This window comes from Pteropus alecto, unplaced genomic scaffold (assembly GCF_000325575.1).
Source record: "Pteropus alecto unplaced genomic scaffold, ASM32557v1 scaffold92, whole genome shotgun sequence".
Taxonomy (NCBI): Eukaryota; Metazoa; Chordata; class Mammalia; order Chiroptera; family Pteropodidae; genus Pteropus; species Pteropus alecto.
In genome coordinates this window covers 830380-848782 of record NW_006432447.1, presented here as the reverse complement: position 1 = coordinate 848782, position 18403 = coordinate 830380, and the positions used below count along the sequence as shown (strand labels likewise).

Below are 18403 nucleotides of genomic sequence, written 5' to 3'. Positions count from 1 at the left end.
GCGGCGGCGTGAAGTGTAGGTAAGCGGATCCCGCCCGGTGGAGCTGTCCAGCAACGGACATACAGGGCTTTTCCAGTGGGCAGTGAGCTCCCCGCCTAACGGGGGTTTGTGGAATAGAGGCTATGATGCTGCAAAGGGACACAGGCAAGGTTGGGAGCGGAGGACTTAGGATGACTATGAGACGGAGCATTTCCCTACCGCTGGGCTCCTCCTCCTAGCCTGGATTTGGTTAGAGAAGCCCTGATCGAAAGTGTTTTCCTTCCAAAGACTGCTGGCCTCTTCTTGCAGCCAGGCTTTCTCAGGAACTTTTCTATTTAAGTCTAACATTCATTCAACAAACCGAGCAGCCTTTTTCACCAGGGTGCTGGATGTGGGAGAAGCTGGTGACTCACCAGTCCCCTCCTCTGTGAAAGTGCTTTTAGAGCCAGCTCGGGAGCACTGCCAGCCTCAGATACTCCCTTCCTCTCTCCCTCCCTCCTGCTTTGGTGGAGTGCCCTACCCACTCTCCCCTGGCCTGTTACACCCTCTTTCCAGGCCTCTCCTCTGTCCCCAAGCGTCCTCTTTGCTTCCCACACCCCTTGAAAGGCAGAGTTTGTGTCATCCACAGCCCTAGCACACTCTGTCCCAGGTTAGAGTTGTCTTGGAGGCCTAGAAGCTTTGAATGCTGCACCTAGAAAAGCCTCAGAGGTGGTCCATAAGAGCCAGGGTCTGCCAGGGGAGAGGGCAGTCAGGAGACCTGCCTGTCCTTAGAGGTGGCCTCCTGTCTGCCCCCATACCGCCACCACATTTTACAGATGAGGAATTTCACAGCAGGGAAAGGCACTTTGCCCAGGTCTCACGGCCAGCTTGTGAGGTTACATCATGGGAAGGTGCTGAAAACTGCAGGCTTTGGAGTTAGGCAGATCTAGGGGCAAATCCAGTTTCGTCCCTTCTGTAGGCATGTGGCCTTAATCTCTTGTGGGTTGGGTTACTGAGAAGTCTAAGGGAGGTTGTGTTTTGCACATTGCTCGGTGCGTATTTTTTTCATAATACGTAAAAAAAAAAATCTATCTTTACAGTCTAGCACGAATAGTCCTTGTGGGCAGAGACCATCTTGGGTATGTTAGGACCTGACTTTTGCCAAGGAATGTAGATGAATTTGGGTATCCTCTGCTGCCAAGTCTTTGCCTGGTGTGCATTTATGGGAGCAGCCATGTCCCATGAGGAAGATGGTGGGGTGGAGCAGGGAGGTGACAGAATTCTTAATGTAACAACAACTGTCTGTGACAGAGTTACTGTTTACCATCTTCATTTTATAAGTGAGTAAATAGGATCAGAGAGGTAGAGCAGCTTACCCAGGGTTACAGAGCAAGTAATTTTCAGGGCCTTTGTGTTGACCTCTGTTCCTACCCCTTATTGCTTCTTGAGTCCAGAGTGCTGGAACTGGGAGGGTTTGTGTCACTGAAATACATATTAGGTATTCAACACACATCAGGGAGCCAACATTAAGATTAAGAGGTCACAGATAGCTTTGAAGGGAAGGAAGAAAGGCTCAGGAGAGTGCCCCTCAGGCTAGGGGAGGTGTAGTGGGTGAGGAGTGGGCCCAGGAAATCTCCATTATTCTGTTTGTAGGGAATTTGGTTCAGAATTTGGGCTGGGTGTATCATGTCACTACCCACCTTACTCCTCCCTAGCTTGAGGGGCACCTTCCCGTGCCTTTCTTTTTTCCTGTAAGGCCATCTTTGAGCCCCTGATCTTGATGTTGGCTCTTAGATGTATGCTAAGGGAGACCCAGGAGGAAGCTATGCCTATTAGCCTCCAAATTTGGGGCTACACTGGTAATAGCAGGACTGGCTCCTTTTCCCATCACTGTCTGCCACTGGCTCCCAATGTTCTGCTTTCCTTACAACCCAAGAAGTGAAGAATGCAGTTTGCCCAGATCTGAATCCTGACTCCACCTCTTAGAGGCTAAGCGATCTGGGCTGATGACTTAACTGCTGAGCCTTGGTTTTCTCCTTCATGAAATGGAGTAGTGATAGCATCCACCTCCTTGGGCTTGCTTATGACTGGCCTGTGATAGACCGGTGTGTTTGCCATTGTCATCATTATGATGGTTCATGGTCACCTAACTGCCTACAGTGAATTGCTCCACTGATATTTTCAAATGGCATTTCCAAAATGTTAAGACCATTTCTGAACACAATGGACTTCTGGTCTCTTGGAGGTCTGGGATGGTGGCATTTGGGAATAATCAGAGAATATAAATGGAGACATTTGAATTTCTCCTCTGACTCCCCAGTTCCAGGATGGGGCCTGGCTTATCCTCTTTACATCTCAGAACCTCTTTACATCTTTGTGACTTTTGTCGGCTGACCCCCAGCCTTGACACAAGCCTTGGTATCAGTTACAGAAAAAGCTAGTAACATTACCACCAGGTAGCACCTGTACATTGCTTACTGTGCCCTAGGCACTGAGCCATTGAATAATTAGGTCCTTTGATCCTAACCACAATTTTATATATTGGATTATTATCCCTATTTTACTCATGAGGAAATAGAAGGCATAAAAGGATTATTTCGCTTGCTCAAGGTCCCATAGCTGACACGTGTTAGAGTCTGGATTCAAACTCAGTCCTTTTGACTCCAGAGTCCTGCCCTTGATAACAACACTCTCAGTCAACAGTGGACATACTCCAAACCATGCTTCTATTACTGGCGGGACAAAGCCTAATCCACTGACTGTGGAATTTGAGGCCTACCATGAACCTGTCTGGATGTGCCTAGCTGCCCCCTCCACAACCCAGCTAGAGCAGATAGGCAGCTGTTCTCCCAGAACCATTTCCTATTTTCTCACTATTGCTCACACAGTTTGCCCTGCTAGGGATGCCCTTACTCCAGGGTCTGGTTCCGAAGTCCTACTCAAATGTCTCTTCCTCTAGGGAATCTGCCTTGATCCCCCAGCTGGAAAGGGTCCTTCCTTTAGCACTGGATCCTCTCTTCTCACCAGACACTCGGCATGACCTAGCACTGTTTGTAGCTGTGACTCAATGGCCATAAAGCCTATCTTCCCTTCCTCTTACTCCTGTAAGGCCCAGCACAGCCCTTGGTAAGCTGAGCCACTATTTGTTGAATTGAATTAATAGTATACCTCTAATAACCTCTCTGTAAAACAGTTCAGCAATTTCTTAAAAAACATACATCTTCCCTAAGATCCAGCAATTCTACTCCTAGGTATATATCCAATACTCAAAGGAAATGAAAGCATGCGTCCGCATAAAGACTCGTACATGAATGTTCATAGAAGCACTGGTCATAATAGCTAAGAACTGGAAATAACTAAGATATCTATCTACTGGTGAATGAATCAACAGATGTGATATATTCATAAATGGAACACTACTCAGCCACAAAAAGGAATAAACTACTGATCACAGTACAATGTGGGTGAACCTCAAAAGCATTATTCTGAGTTAAGGAATCTGGACAGAAAAGAGCCTGCTATATTATGAGTCCATTTATATCAAGTTCTATAAGAGGCAAAACTAATTTGTAATGATACAAATTCAAAAAGTCATTAACTCTGGGAGGTGGAGAAAGGGGAATATTGGCAGGAAAGAGGCACAAAGAAACTTTCGGAGGTGATAGACATGTTCTGTATTGTGAGCTGGATGTTGGTCAGATGGGGTATATATTTGTCTGTGCATTTTTATGAAAATGGTAAAAACTGAGTATAAATAAATAGCAAAATTCAATTTATTTTTAAAAATTAACTTTCATTCTGATTAAAAAAAAATTTTTTTTTTTTCAGTATTCCAGTACAAGTAACAGAAGAGAACATGTGAAAATTACAACTGACCGCCAGCCGGGCTTCCTGGAGCGGCTGAGTGAAACCTCGGGTGGGATGTTTGTTGGGCTCATGACCTTCTTGCTCTCCTTCTACTTAATTTTTACCAATGAGGTAAAATGTTTGGGGTCCCTCTGTGCAGGGCGAGGGTCCCTGTAGCGTCAGGGAGCAAAGTCTGTGAATCCAGAGGCTGGGTTTAGTAACAAAGGCCTAGATTTTATCAAGAGAAAGGGGAGGGATGCTGAATTAATCAGAATTTTTCTCTTGTGACCCACCTCACAACTGACATAAGTGGGAAGGGGAGTGGATAGGTTAACATGCCTGAAATCTCGGGGATAAAACCAGCTTCAGGCATGGTTGGATTCAGGCATTCATGCTAGGTCACCAAGAATCTCCATTTCTCTATCTTTTGCCTGTTTTTCTCTATTTTCAATTTTTCTTTGGAAGGCTCTTTCTTTGTGGTGGCAAAGGAACTCCAGGGTCACACCAGTCAGCTTAGCAGCCCCAGAGAACAGAGGAACCATCTCTTTCTAAATAAGTTTAGCACAAGCTACAGGGAGATCTCTGTATTCTGGCGTGGGTCTCAGTCCTCTCTCTGAACCAGTCGTGTGGCCAGTGGACACATATTCTGATTGGCTAGGCTGGATCACATGATTTGGACAGCAGTCCAGATGGGCCTGTAAATACATGGATTGAAAGTAGGGGAGGTGAGGAGAAGACAGAGGAAAATGGGGGAGTATAGAGCAAATGAAAGCACCAGCTAGTTGCAATATGAGGGCAGTGGTGGGGGAGGGTGGGAAGAGGTCCACCTGGGAAAACAGGAATTCTGGGTTCCCACTCTGCCACTTGTTAGACCTTAGTTTTCCAACTGTAAAATGGAGAGATCAGTTTCAATGCTCCCAGAGGCCCATCCTGCCCTGAGACACTGCAATAAGCACAACTATATCAGGCCACACTGAGTTTTTGAAATCCTCACTCTGCTTTGCTCACAGGGCCGTGCATTGAAGACAGCAACTTCCCTGGCCGAGGGACTCTCACTTGTGGTGTCCCCTGACAGCATCCATAGCGTGGCCCCGGAAAACGAGGGGAGGCTTGTGCACATCATTGGGGCACTGCGGACATCCAAGGTAGGTGTGGCGATGGTTGCTGATCCACTGGAGGCTTGGGGCACATCACTTAGTATTGTCTGATTGAAGATTTTGAAAGCATGGGACTTGGAGATGGACACACAAGGGTGTGATTCCTGACTGCACCACTCAGCAGCTGTGTGGACCCATCCCTCCTGAGTCTCAACATCATCTGTAAAATGGGGAAAATAATTGTAATAAACTGGGGGCCAGTTTTGAAGATTTGGTAGGATTAAATAGCTAACGTCCTGGCACAGTGTCTGGCACATGGTGTGAGCTTTACAAATAGGTGCTTTAATGATTAAGATTAGCATGTGTGTCTAGTGCAGGCCACAAAGGTACTCTGGTTATTGGACCTCCTGTGTTCGAACACCAAATATGTCATTGTTGGTACCATTCCATTGGGCCATGTAGCCCGAGCTTATGCTGTACCATGGTCACAGGCATTGGGCGTTTAGAACTTAAGACAGACAGCTTCACTTAATTCTCCCACATGAAGCAGAGTTCTCCAACATGTCACTGCTCTTTGTACCTGTTTCTCTTTCAGTCCAGCTTCCCCTGAGCTGGACATTCTGGGCTGACATGAGTCCTGTCTTTTATTTATTTACTTTTGGTTTGTTTGATTCTTTTTGAAGCTCTTATCTGATCCAAACTATGGGGTCCACCTTCCGGCTGTGAAGCTGCGGCGGCATGTGGAGATGTACCAGTGGGTAGAGACTGAGGAGTCCAGGTGAGGTACCAGGGAGTGGAAAGCAGTTGGTGATAAGAAGATGCAGATGTTAAGATAAAATGCAAGTGTCTTTCATTTTGACACTTCTGAAATTTAAAGTATAAAACCTTCCTATCAAAGAAATGTCAAATTATCCCAAAGTTATTAGCCAATGGTCTTCTGTTTGAAGGTGGTAGAAATCCAATGCAGAGTGGGTCAAAGGAGAAAGGGGGTTTGATTAGCTCCACAGGTGTTCCAAAGATGTTCCCTGGATGCCCAAGCTTAAGGCATAACTGGATTCAGGCCGCATACTGTGCTTCCGCATGTGTTGGTACTATCCTCTGTCCGTTGAGGGGGCAGAGGTGGCCTCCTGGCTTATATCCTATCACTTCTAACAGAAGTCCCAGTGGAGGACCTCATTGGCCAGGCTGGGGGTGGAGTCATCCCCACATGAGCAACATGGACTATGAGCTGAGGTGGTAGGGATGTGGTTGGGGAAGCCAGGGCAGCTCAGCCTGGAGAAGGGCAGCTGCATGGGCCTCTATGGGCTGTCTTGGAGCACAGTATGCAGCCACATCTCTGGGCCCAGAGGCTGCAAATGTTGGTGTGAACCAGGCAGATTTCAGCTCAGGATGAGAAAGCACTTATCTTCAGTCAGGGCCTTTGAAGGCTGGAGCTGGCTGTATGCCAGGGAGTGAGTACCCTGTCTCCGGGCCAATGCTGACAAGGCCTGCTCCATTTGGGCAGTTTGACCTGGTAGCTCTGAGTTATTTCCAGGTAGAGATGCTTAGAGATGGGAATGCCTCAGGAATGATGGGCTGACTCTGGGACTGCCTGTGCTTTCCTTGCAGGGAATACACTGAAGATGGGCAGGTGAAAACTGAGAGGAGGTACTCCTACAGTGAGTATCGGCCCCCTACCCTCTCGGCCCTGCCCCAGCCTGTGGGCAGATGCTGGGCACATTCCTGCAGGGGAAGGGTACAGAACCAGGTGTTGGGATCTGTGGGTACTGATCCTTGGAGCCCTGCTTGCTTATCCATCCAATAAGGCACCAGAAACTGCCCCTTCGGCCATGGAGTAGTCACAGGCTTGGATAAGAGGACGCAGGTCCAGGGGACCTCAGATATGTAGCCATTCTTTCCATGGTTGCTGAGTTGTTCCCTCTCCCCACAACAGACACTGAATGGAGGTCGGAAATTGTCAACAGCAGAAACTTCGACCGAGAGATTGGCCACAAAAACCCCAGGTGAGAGCTGGGCCCCTAAGCCTGAGTGTAGCCTTGGCTGCCAGTGGCAGGTCCCTGGCCTCTGCTTTCTCAGCTGAATAATGGGATTGAGTTGATGAAAGTATTGGACATGGTGGACCACTCTGTGGTTAGTGATGCTGCCTTGTCCCCAGAAAGCTTTTCCTTAGAGTTACTTGTGGGGGGCCTGTGATGACCACCCCTCCCTGGCACAAGTCTGTATGCTGGGTGGGACAGCTCCTGTGCTGGGCACCAGGTCACAGAGGCAACCCAGCATCTCTGACCCCTCAAACAAATCATGAATATAAGGCCTAGACTGAATGCCTAATGGGGTTTGCACATACAGTACCAGGAGGGCATTTGTTAACCATTAGCCAGCGGGGTGGGAGGACAGTCAGGAAGGGCTTTTGGGAGGCAGCAGCATTTGATCTGAGCCTTCATAGGACTTTGACAGATGTAGGTTAGGTCAGGGTCATAGAGGAGGTGAAGTTGGCCTAATGCTGGAGCACAGCTGGAGTGTGAGCTGCGTACAGCCATGGGCAGGGCTGTGCCAGGAAGGGCCTTGAATGTGCGCAGTGGGGCTTAGATGCCGCCAGCGCTGGGAAGGGTCAGTGAGGTGTGAAGTCCATGGAAGGTCCATCTGACGTCTGGGGGGTGGGGTGGGACAGGCTTATAGGGGTCCAGGCAAGAGGGTATGAAGCTCTCGGGGACAGGAGACAGAGTGAGGGTGTTCCATCCAGGGGACAGGGTAGGAGAATGCAGTCATTGGAGCTGGTGGTAAAGACAAGACTTTTGCAGTGCCTGGGCTGGTCCGGACATGCAGGAGCCCCCCTCTTCCTCTGTGTGGGGACCTGCCGAGCACAACCCAAAGGAACCCAGACCGCTCCCACGTGGCACCCCGCTTCACTGACAGCTCCCTCTCTCTCCCACAGTGCAATGGCAGTGGAGTCATTCACAGCAACAGCCCCCTTCGTTCAAATTGGCAGGTTTTTCCTCTCAGCAGGTAAGTGTCTGGCCCCTTCAGATGGTCCATCGCCAACCCAGAGACTCTGCTTCCATTCGGCCACCTCCCAGGAGCTGGTCCCTCTGGTGCACAGTCCTCAGGTGGTTAAAGGGGTCCTGCTGCTCTGGGCAGCATCATGTTTTGGGCTGAGGGCCAGAGGGAAGGCAAGTCCTCAGGAGGTGGGTAGTCATGTAGAGTACCCCTACCCTGGCCAGGTTCCTCTGAAACCTGGATTGTTCCAGAGAATGACTGCCAGGCACCACTGCAGTGCTGGTGCCCACTCTGACCTGAACTGAGAGCCCTTCCTCAAGCAGCCCTTGAGCCAGTAGTAGAGACAAGGCTGCCCCTGAGGGCTCCGCCACTGAGCCCCAACTGGTACCCAGCCCTGTGCCAGGGAGGGTCGGTTCATCACAGGCCCCTTCAAGTGTCTCCAAAGAGAGGCTGTCAAAGGACAAGGCAGCATCACCAGCCACAGTAACTCTGAGGGCTCTGTCCCTGAGCCTGACCCAGGAAGATGGGAGAGAAGACACTGAGGGCCCAAAGAGTCAAGATGAGGGAAGAGAGGCCAGTGATCCAGGGCTTGGCCCATCTGCCATCTGTTCTGTCCCTAGCTAGTGCCTGCTGTGCCAGCCAGCTCTGGCCCCAAGTGCTCTCTATTCAGCCGGGGAGCCAGGCTTGGATACGGATAACTAGAATGGGTACAGGGCTAAAGCTATTCCCAGAGCTGTGGTCACTCTGACTTAATGGAGAGAGGGGGCAGGGAAGGCTTCCTGGAGGAGATAGAGACTGAAATGGGGCTGGCAAAGAAGCAGCTATGGAGCTGGAGAAGGGCACTCCCGGTGGGAGGCCATGCATGCAAAGGCCCTGAGCGGGATGAGCCAGGAGTGGGCAGCTTGGCTGGACTGTGTGGACTGTGTGGACTGTGTGAGGGCACGGTGGGAAGGATACCAGATGGAGGGGTGTTTCAATTTGTACACCATTGTATCTAACCCCCCTACTTCTCTCAGGCCTCATTGACAAAGTGGATAACTTTAAGCCGCTGAGCCTGTCCAAGCTAGAGGACCCGCAAGTGGACATCATTCGCCGGGGAGACTATTTTTACCACAGTGAAAACCCCAAGTATCCAGAGGTGCACAGAGGGGCTTGGGCAGTTCAAATACCCTTAGAGCAGCGGTCTCCAACCTTTTTGGCACCAGGGACTAGTGCTCCTATGAGAAAGAATCTAATGCCTGACGATCTGAGGTGGAGCTGAGGCAGTGATGCTAGTGCTGGGGAGTGGCTGCAAATACAGATGAAGGTTCGGCTTGCTCGCCTGCTGCTCACCTTCTACTGTGCAGCCCAGTTCCTAACAGGCCATGGACCAGTACTGGTTTATGGCCTAGGGGTTGGGGACCCCTGCCTTAGAGTACCATCCCCTGGGCAACACACAACAGTCAAATTCTGGCTTAAGTTCAGTTGAATCCACAGCTGCACTTGGCCAAATGAAATTGGAGAGGAGGGGCATTCTAGGTGACAGGACCACCTGAGCAAGTGTGTGGAGGTGGGAAAAGAGAGTGGGTGCCAGGGTTCAACGGCATTATGGACCCAGGCCCAGGCTGGCTACTTCTGACCTCACTCACCTCACTTCTCTTCCACCCCCCAGGTTGGAGACCTGCGTGTTTTCTTTTCATATGCAGGGCTGAGCGGCGATGACCCTGACCTGGGCCCAGCTCACGTGGTAATCCAGCTTCTCCAGGGCGGACTAAGGCAGGGCTTCCTAACCTTCCTGGGCATGGACACAGTAGACAATGTCGCTTTAGACCTTCCCTCTAGGAACTGTGTTCATGTGCTCCACAGTCAGGCGTGCCTTTGAGCTCTTTCAGAGGTCTGTGTCCCTGAAGTAATCCATGGACATCCATAGCCCCCAGGTTAAGAACTGTGGGGAGATCTCATAATTATACCTAATGAGAGTTCTTCCAATCATATGCAGTCCTTCCTCTAGCCCCCAATTTTTGCTCTGTAAATACTTGATCTTGCATTTCTGATCCTGTCACATGCAGTCCCACTGCAACCCCAGCCCAGGGTCCTTCTTAGAACTTCAAATAAAGCAGCTCAGCTGAAGCTCCAGGAGCTGCTGTACCCCAGGTTAATATATGGATAGAGGCTCAGGGGTGGCATGGGACTCCTCACTCACTTTCGTAGCTGGCACCATATAGAGGGGTGCTGAGACCAGATGGACTGGTCACCCCCTCAGCTCTAACACTAAATTCTCTGACCAGGTCACTGTGATTGCCCGTCAGCGGGGTGACCAGTTAGTCCCATATTCCACCAAGTCTGGGGACACCTTGCTGCTTCTGCACCATGGGGACTTCTCACCAGAGGTGAGTTGGTGCTGCCTACCTCTGTGATGGAGGGATTGGCATTTCCTTCCCTCTCTCTCTTTCCTCCGGTGGTTATTTAATAAGCTTCTACTAGAGGTCATAGCTAGTACAATGAAGCAAGAAAAAGAAATAAGAGTAAGCATCTCTCTGTGTGCCAGACTGTGCTAGGTCCTAAGGATAGAATGGTGGGCAAAAGGCTCCTTTACAGGCTTCTTATGGGGAAGAGAGACTCATCAGAAAAACGAGTAAGGACACCTTGTGCTGAGTGTTACAAAGGGGAGGCAGATCTTTGAGATAAACGGACATGATAATAGGAAATCTGCTTTGACAATGGTAAAAGAAGGCCTCTCTGAACGACATTTTTGCTGAATCTCATGTGAAGAGAAGGGATCAGTGCTAGAAGAGTTAGGGGTCAGTCTGTAGTCTAGGCAGGTCAGAGTTCATCTCGTTGAGGGGATCAGGAGTGCTTGTGGGCCACCACCTGGAGAGACGGGTGCAGGGGAGACAAGGCTGCTGATAGGGCAGTACCTCCTTGTGAGGAGGCACTGCTTTTTTAAGAGCATTAGGGGTCAGTGAAAGGATTTGAGCTGCAGAGTCCCAGGACCAGGTGAGTGAGGGTGGGCAATCCTGTCCCTATTTATTATAGAATGAAGAGGGAAGGTCATGCCTTACCTAAGTCCCAAGGAGAAGGGGTGCAAAGGTGTACTGATTAATTTAATTGTGTGCCTTAAAAGTTAGCCTATCTTCTCTAGGCAGGAAATCCTTCCTTTAACAGAAAAATGCAGCTTTTGCATTGTCGATGAACACAGTGTAACATTCATGGGACATTCTGTGCTTGCCTTGAACAGGATTGTTGGGCTCTTCATCCTGAAGGGCTTGAAAGTGTAAAGGCAGTGGGCAGGTGTCAGGGCTTAGCTGGGACCTTTTTGACCCTATTCTTAGGCACTTCAGCTGTTATCCCTCTCACTTTAGCCCCCAGCCCTGGGGGGGTGCATGGGCCATGCTTTCTACTTTGTCTGGCCAGGACTAGGGTGTGGTCAGGCTGCAGCACAGGAGCCAGTTACCAACCTCACAGTAGGGCTGCCACCTCCCAGCCTGGCAGGCCATGAGTCACCCTTTCCTCCCAAAGCTCTCAGGGCCCCCCGGGGAGTTTCTAAAATTAGGAGGCCCTGTCCAGGCCTCTCCCTCTCTCCCAGAGCTCTAACCCTGCCCCAGGCTTCCAGCCTCCTGCAGGTGGAAGCCCAGGGCCTTCTGCCCCCCATACCCCACCCCCAGAGAAGTTGTGGAGTTCATGGTTTAGCTAACTCCCCAGGAGGGAAGGCTATGACAACGCAGATGAGCAGATGCTTCCTGATCACCCTGTGCCTCCAGCGTAGGCTCTGGGGTCGCTGCCAAATAGTGAGAGGAGGCCCTGAGCCAAGGAGGCAGCCTGGGGCCCTGAGAACCCTGGACCATGCAAGTCAGCATATCCAGATTCCATCCCAAGGGCAGGAGGGTACAGTGTGGACAACCATGGACACTGGAGATGGCCCCAGCTCAAGCCCTGCTCTGCTTTCTGCTGGCTATGGGACCTTAAGCCAGTTGTTTATCCTCTCTGAATCTGTTGTCCCTCTGTAAAATGAAAATTAAAAAAAAAAGATGTATTACTATTATCCCTGAATCATTTGTTGTTGTAAAGATTATTCATTCAACACGTTTTTATTGAGCACCAGGGACATAGCAAGGGACAAAAAAACATGATCCCTGCCCTCAAGCTTATACGAAGACCCTGAGTGTGTTACTTATCCTCTCAGAGCCTCAGTTTTCTTATCTGTAAAATGGAGATAAGTGTGCCTACCTCATCAAATTATTTTGAGAATTAGGTAGGATATTTACAAAGCACTTAGGACACTAATAAATAGTAAGCAATAAATGTTAGCAGTCATATTGTTATTACTATAGATAATGATGGGGAGGCTCTCTGAAGAAATGGCATTTAAGCCAAGACCAGAAGAATACTGTAGGAGCTGGCCAGCCACAACCGTGGGCAAACATGTAGGCAGAGCAACTGTATGTACAAAGGCCCTGTGCACGAAGACACTTGACTTTGTCTTTAACAGGCAGCAGTGGAGCTGGGGTACAGACAGCAGGGCCTTGGCAGGTTGCTGCATGGAGAAGGTGGTAGGAGTGGAAGGAGCAGGGAGGCCAGTGGGGAGGAGGCTAATGCAGTAGTCCTGGTGAGAGGGGGTGATGGTGGTGAGAGATTCAGGGAAATGTGCACATAGCATTGACAGGACTTGCTGATGACCTAGATGGGAGGGGGGTGGTACCATTTTCTGAGATGAGGATGACAGAGAGGAACGGGTTGGGGTGGAAGCTCCACTGTCAGTGTCAGGTGTGCCAAGACATGAAGTGGAGATGTCACCATAGGCAGTAGGAGCCACAGCCCAGGAAGGCGCCAGGGCCGCAGCTTTAAGTGATGGGCACTGACATATAGATGGATTTCCTAGGGAGAGTGTAGACCGCGCTGCTAGAGAATTTCAGCATTTAGAAGACGGCAAGAAGGAAGGAATGGCTCCAGAGACTGAGAAGGAGCAGCCTGAGAAGTGGGAGGGAAACCACAAGAGTGGTGTCCCAGATGCTGTGAGCAGCATCCAAGATGAAGTTGGATATCATACACGAAACATTTCCCATAGTGCCTGGCAGGCCCACTCAAACATCCCCAATGAAATGGATGTTGAAAAAGGACCCCAGAAATGTACTGCTGCAGTATGAGGGAGGGTCAGATTTATTCCAGATGAGACAGTGGGCTAAGGACTTTTGAAGGAGGTGGGCTCTGATCTGAGGAGGGCCCATACCTTCCACAAAGATCTGTCTGTGTGACTTGCTCTGCTACGCCAGGTTGTGAGGCACTTAGACCTGGGTGGGATAAGTGCCCTTTATCTTCTTCTGGTCTCTTCAGAATTGACCAGTGGTCCCTGTGTTGGCATGGCCCCCTCAACCACCTGCTTTGCCAACTGGGCAGGCTAGTGACTCTCTCAGGCATCAGACATGACACCCCAATCCCCACCTTGTCTTGCAGGAGGTGTTTCATAGAGAACAAAAGAGCAACTCCATGAAGACATGGGGCCTGCGGGCTGCCGGCTGGATGGCCATGTTTATGGGTCTTAACCTCATGACACGGATCCTCTATACCTTGGGTAGGTGAGGAGAGGCGGGTGGGGGAAATCTCACCTGTCTTCCTGTAGCCCTGTGCTTCCTTTGCATTTCTCACACCATCATCTGTCAGCCTTTTCAGCCTAATGGGGTACTCCTTGGGGCAGAGGCTGGGCATTTGGTCCATCTATGTGTCTCCACCCTATAGCGTTAGGGTGAACGAGCAAAGGAAGACAGGCATGAGAGACACGGTGCTTTCAGGGGGTGAAGGCAGAGTGGATGCTGATCCCAGGAAGCTGGGGTAGCCTCCATGGTTTGAGGGTCTGGTTCCACTCCATCCATCTGTCCCCTGCCTTGCTCACTTACTCATTCCTTTCTCCCTTCATATCATGACTGAATAGCCATGGCGAGGAGGCTGGCCAGCCTTTGCAGTCAGCCAGATCTGAAGTCTGTTAGTCACAGCTCTGGATACTTAGGCCATCCCCTTTCCTGTCTCTTCTTCAGTTATCTCACACCTAATTTGTAGTTTTATGAAATGTATGGTAAATAGGAAACACTCAAACATTTACACTTCATTCCCCACCCCAAAACCTGTGCTAGATTTGGGGCAGCCAGCAAGCCTGGAGTGCAGGGGAGTTTGCTGGGCTGTTCTCATGGCCTGAGGTTGGCACCAGTGAGCCCAAGGGACCCAGCCTGGTTCAAGACTGAGTGCCCAGGCTGATTGAGTAAGGGCTAGGTCTAGACTTGCAACAGGAGAATGAGGCTTCTCAGAGGACTTATCTGAGCCTTTACCCCAGTGTGTCCCTGTTGAGTCTGATGAATCTGTCCAGCCTTCTCTGAGCCCCAACAGAAACCTCTCCCCTACTTACCCTTTTCAGTTGGGGAGGGGTCTGGCTGTATACATCTTGGACTGTCAGAGCTGGGCGGGCCATCTCCCTCATTTTACAGATGGGAAAACTGAGGGCCCAGGGAGCAGAAGGACACTTATCCGAGTTGTCTTTGGATAGCTGAATTGTACTCAGAAAGGCCAGTTGCATCTTGGGCACCATTCGGGAGAGATCAGAATTTGAAAAGAATCCTCCATCTTTTTCCCACAGTAAGCCCATCATGGCTGTGTGACCTAGATCGTCCATTTACCCTTTCAGAGCCTCATTTGCCCCATAGTCAAGATAAGGAGGTTGGAGTCTGTCTCAGAGGGCCCTTCTTTGAATCTCTGACTGCCTGTGAGCCTCTCATTCTCTCTACCTCTGGGCCTTGGTGACCTTGTGGGTAAAATGAGGTGAAAGTAGTACCGGCTTTATACGGTGGGCCCGAGGGTTTGATGAGATAGTGCACATAGTACGTAATACATGGTCAGCTCTCAAAAATATGAATTCTGCTTACTGTGAAGGCCAAGTAGGGGTGCTACATGGGAATAGACCAAGAAGAGCCATGAGGCGGTCTGCAGGGTCCTGTAGTCATGGCAGGGCACCAGGGCTTGTTCTGCAAACCCAATGGCACCAGACTACTGGGGCCTCCTGGGAACTGAGTGAAGATTCCCCCAGTGGACAGAGGCCACCGAAAGCCATCCTGGTGAGGCTAGACGGGCCAAGGACAGGGTATTTCCAGATGGATTTAGCTGGATCCTAGACTTCATCAGTAGCCTGTGTCAGTAGCCTATGAGATCCTTGAGGCAGGGGCTGCCTAATTTGTTTCCCTCAGTCCCTGCCCAGAGCTTGGCACATAGATAATTATTAGTAATAACCTGCTCTCTGAATGAACAAACATTTCCAGGAATAACTGAGGGGCCCAAATAGGCACCCGCAGAAGGCTCCGCCCAGTCTCTTTCGTGAGTGTGCAGCAAACAGGGTATTTGCCAATATTACAGTCAAATGTCTTTATATTGGCCTCAGAGCCATTTCAACAGCCTAAAGTTTACAAAGCACTTGCACATGCCTTTTCCCCTAGAATGGTGCCCAGTGGGTGGCTTATTCCTTTCTCACTCATTCTTTTCTCCCTTCATATCACGACTGAATAGCATGGCGAGAAGGCTGGCCAGCCATGTGGCTGGGGAGAGAGGGCTCCTCTTCTGGATCTCCCAGCCTCCTAACCTCATTAGGAGGTTATTTGCCTTCCACTGTGGACTCCCCCACTCCTTACTCACCTGGCAGAAAGGGCCCATCTTTGTCTAGAGACAGGAACTATCTACTATCTGCTGACTTCATGAGATGTAGAATACGCTGACCTCCGAAGTCTAACTGCCTTTTTTCTTACCCTCAGTGGACTGGTTTCCTGTTTTCCGAGACCTGGTCAACATTGGCCTGAAGGCCTTTGCCTTCTGCGTGGCCACCTCACTGACTCTGCTGACTGTGGCTGCTGGTTGGGTCTTCTACCGGCCCCTGTGGGCCCTCTTCATCAGTTGCCTGGCCCTGGTGCCCATCATCATTGCTCGGACACGGGTGCCAGCCAAAAAACTGGAGTGAAACAGGTTGTGGTACCCACCGACACCCATGTGAGCCTCAGGACCCAGGTTACCCGCTGCCCTTCTGACCCCGCTCCACGCCAGAGCATGAGTCTGCATCGGTTTGGATTCTGTACCTGCTCCACTCTTCAAGGGGCCAGACTTGGCAAAGTATATACACTTACGTCAGGTTTGGTGTTTATCAGTTAACGTCTCCACTCCTTTTCTTGCCAGTGAGCAGCTTTAGTGGGCAGAAGGCAACTCCTGTCTGGCAGCGTGACAGCCATTCTCCTGCTTGTTTCCTCTCCCTCTCTTGGAACTGTGTGTGTAGCCAGTTTGCATGCTTCACTTACCTGATGCCTGCAGATGTTGAGGAAGTGACACTCCAGACCTGCTGCCTTATTGCTTTGTCTGCTCCTCATCCTTGGAGATGAGTGCCAGAGCTCTGCCATGACTATCAGCTGTGCCTGTGATGCTAGAGGGCCACCGTTATCAACTGTCTCCAAGCAGTACTGGATTGCCAAGACAGACTAAATAAGCCCATACCCTGCAAAGCGGGGGCATCACAAACCCAGTTTATGGATAGAACTTGATTTGGTACTTCTTAAAGAGAAAAACTACTGGAGATGTCATGAGGAGGAAAATTGGACATTTATTGAGCTTTATACTCTATGGTTTGGCAGAATCCTTTTAGTGTATGGGATCTCCAAAGGCCCTGAGTTTTTGTTACTTCTTCATGTCTACTCTCCTACCCTAAGAGGGAGTTGTTTGAAATAAGATTTAAAGGGCAAAACAGAAAAACCTAAATGATTAACATTTCAGACTATTACATAAAGACAGCCTTTAATCTGGTAGTTGAAGTTCAGAGCACAGGTGTTAAATGAGGTGTGACTCACCTGGATAAAAAAAAGTTACCATTGTCAGTATTCCCAGTGTCTTAGTCACTGGGAAGCTTTATAATGCTTTTGAAACAAGTGTTAGCAAAGGATTTGTTTTCCCCTGGGAAGAGACTGGGCATCTCTACAGGGTAGAGAAAGGCATTTCCTTTCATCGTTTAGTACCAGAAACTACCTATTTACTTGAAGATGGTTTTGAGCTTTTAGTCAACCATTAAAGGAAAAAATTGGAAGCTTTATTATCTCTTATTATCCTTCATAGCGACCCCTCCAGTCAAAATCAAGATATGAGGCCTCAGGCTTGCTGGAGATTTGAATGCCTTGCCTGGCCTCTTTCATCATGGGAGTACTTCTGACATTAGCAGCCAGGGCTCAAGTGGCTGCTTCTGAGTGATTTATCTGTTAAGTGTCCACAGCTTTGCTCTTCCTAAATAAACCTACTCACGCTTAATTCACATAATTTCTGGGTTTCCCAATTACTCTCACATCCTTTGAAAGATAAAGTATGTTGTAACCTTGATGTCCTAAAAGATTCTTTATCTTTTTACTATGTGGAAATTGTTCTGCCTTGCTGGGAGTGGTTCCTTTAGCAAGTTAAGTACTTGCTAAAATAGTGATCTAATAATCTCTTATGTTGTCCTGGGGTATCTACTATAAACAGATTCTTTGTGTTAAAGACAGCCAGCCGCAGAGACAATTTATCTGGGTTTAAAGACTGAAATGGTATTCACTGCTGCTCATTATGAGCAATTTCACTGAATTCACTGAATATCTAAATCCTCAAAGAATGCTTTTGGAAAACAGTATAACTAGATGATGGCTAAAAATACAAAATCCTTGGGATTTGGTCTGTATAATTTTTCCTAGTTTAGATTTTAAATTACTGCCAATTTTAAGCAAAATAATGTTAAGAAATATTTGAAGCCTCTGGAAAATCATAAAATTTGTATTATCTTTGTATTTTTGATAGAAAATAAAAATAAATTTCTAAATCTTTTATAGGACCTTGTCACTTTGTTTTTGTATTCTTTCTCAAGTTTCTAAAAGAATTCAGCCATAGAATTTAGTTAAGAACTATAAGGATTTTAGAACACAGTCCTGAGTGCTTTTAGTGGTTAAAATAGGTTTGAATTTTTTTTTTAAGGGCAAATCATATTCCTAGCACTTAGAAGCCTTATATATCAAAGCTTACTTTGTTTTGGATGGATATAAAGTGAATGACTCACACTTCACCCATCTTCAGAATGTGCTAGAAGAAAGACGTGGGATGGAACCACAGCCCAATACAGTGCAAAAGGCATCATCGGCTTTGGGTTGGCAAAGACTCAAATTCCTGTCCCAAGTCCGCCACTGACTGGCTGTGTTATCTTGGGAAAACCAATGCTCTCTGAGCCTTGGTTTCCTCATCTGTACAATGGGGACACTGCCGTTCTACCCCACAAAGTTGTTGTGGGAACTAACTTGGAAAAAGCCCATGAAATGCCAAACACTCGTGATGTAACTAAATTCTTTTTGCCTCCTATTCTGAAGCAATGGACTGCTACTAATCGTGTACTCTGAAGCTAGCAATTTGAGTACTTATTGTTACAAGATTTGAAGCAGGTGAGTGATAGCTTTCTAAAACCTCTCATATTTCTCAAAACTGAATGTTTCATTTGATTTTCATAG

General features: G+C 48.8%; 1 protein-coding gene across 1 annotated transcript in view; it reads left to right on the top strand.

The window, feature by feature from the left end:
- TMEM43 (transmembrane protein 43) overlaps positions 1 to 17195 on the top strand; it is a 17798-nt gene extending 603 nt beyond the window's left edge. The window contains exons 2-12 of the mRNA XM_006907176.3: positions 3787 to 3936; positions 4815 to 4949; positions 5585 to 5679; positions 6510 to 6559; positions 6835 to 6904; positions 7834 to 7904; positions 8912 to 9033; positions 9547 to 9621; positions 10163 to 10264; positions 13326 to 13443; positions 15659 to 17195. Of these exons, the coding sequence (XP_006907238.1) occupies positions 3787 to 3936; positions 4815 to 4949; positions 5585 to 5679; positions 6510 to 6559; positions 6835 to 6904; positions 7834 to 7904; positions 8912 to 9033; positions 9547 to 9621; positions 10163 to 10264; positions 13326 to 13443; positions 15659 to 15861 (1191 nt within the window). The 3' untranslated portion in view covers positions 15862 to 17195. The remainder of the gene's footprint in view (positions 1 to 3786; positions 3937 to 4814; positions 4950 to 5584; positions 5680 to 6509; positions 6560 to 6834; positions 6905 to 7833; positions 7905 to 8911; positions 9034 to 9546; positions 9622 to 10162; positions 10265 to 13325; positions 13444 to 15658) is intronic.
- The last annotated feature ends 1208 nt before the right edge of the window (positions 17196 to 18403 follow it).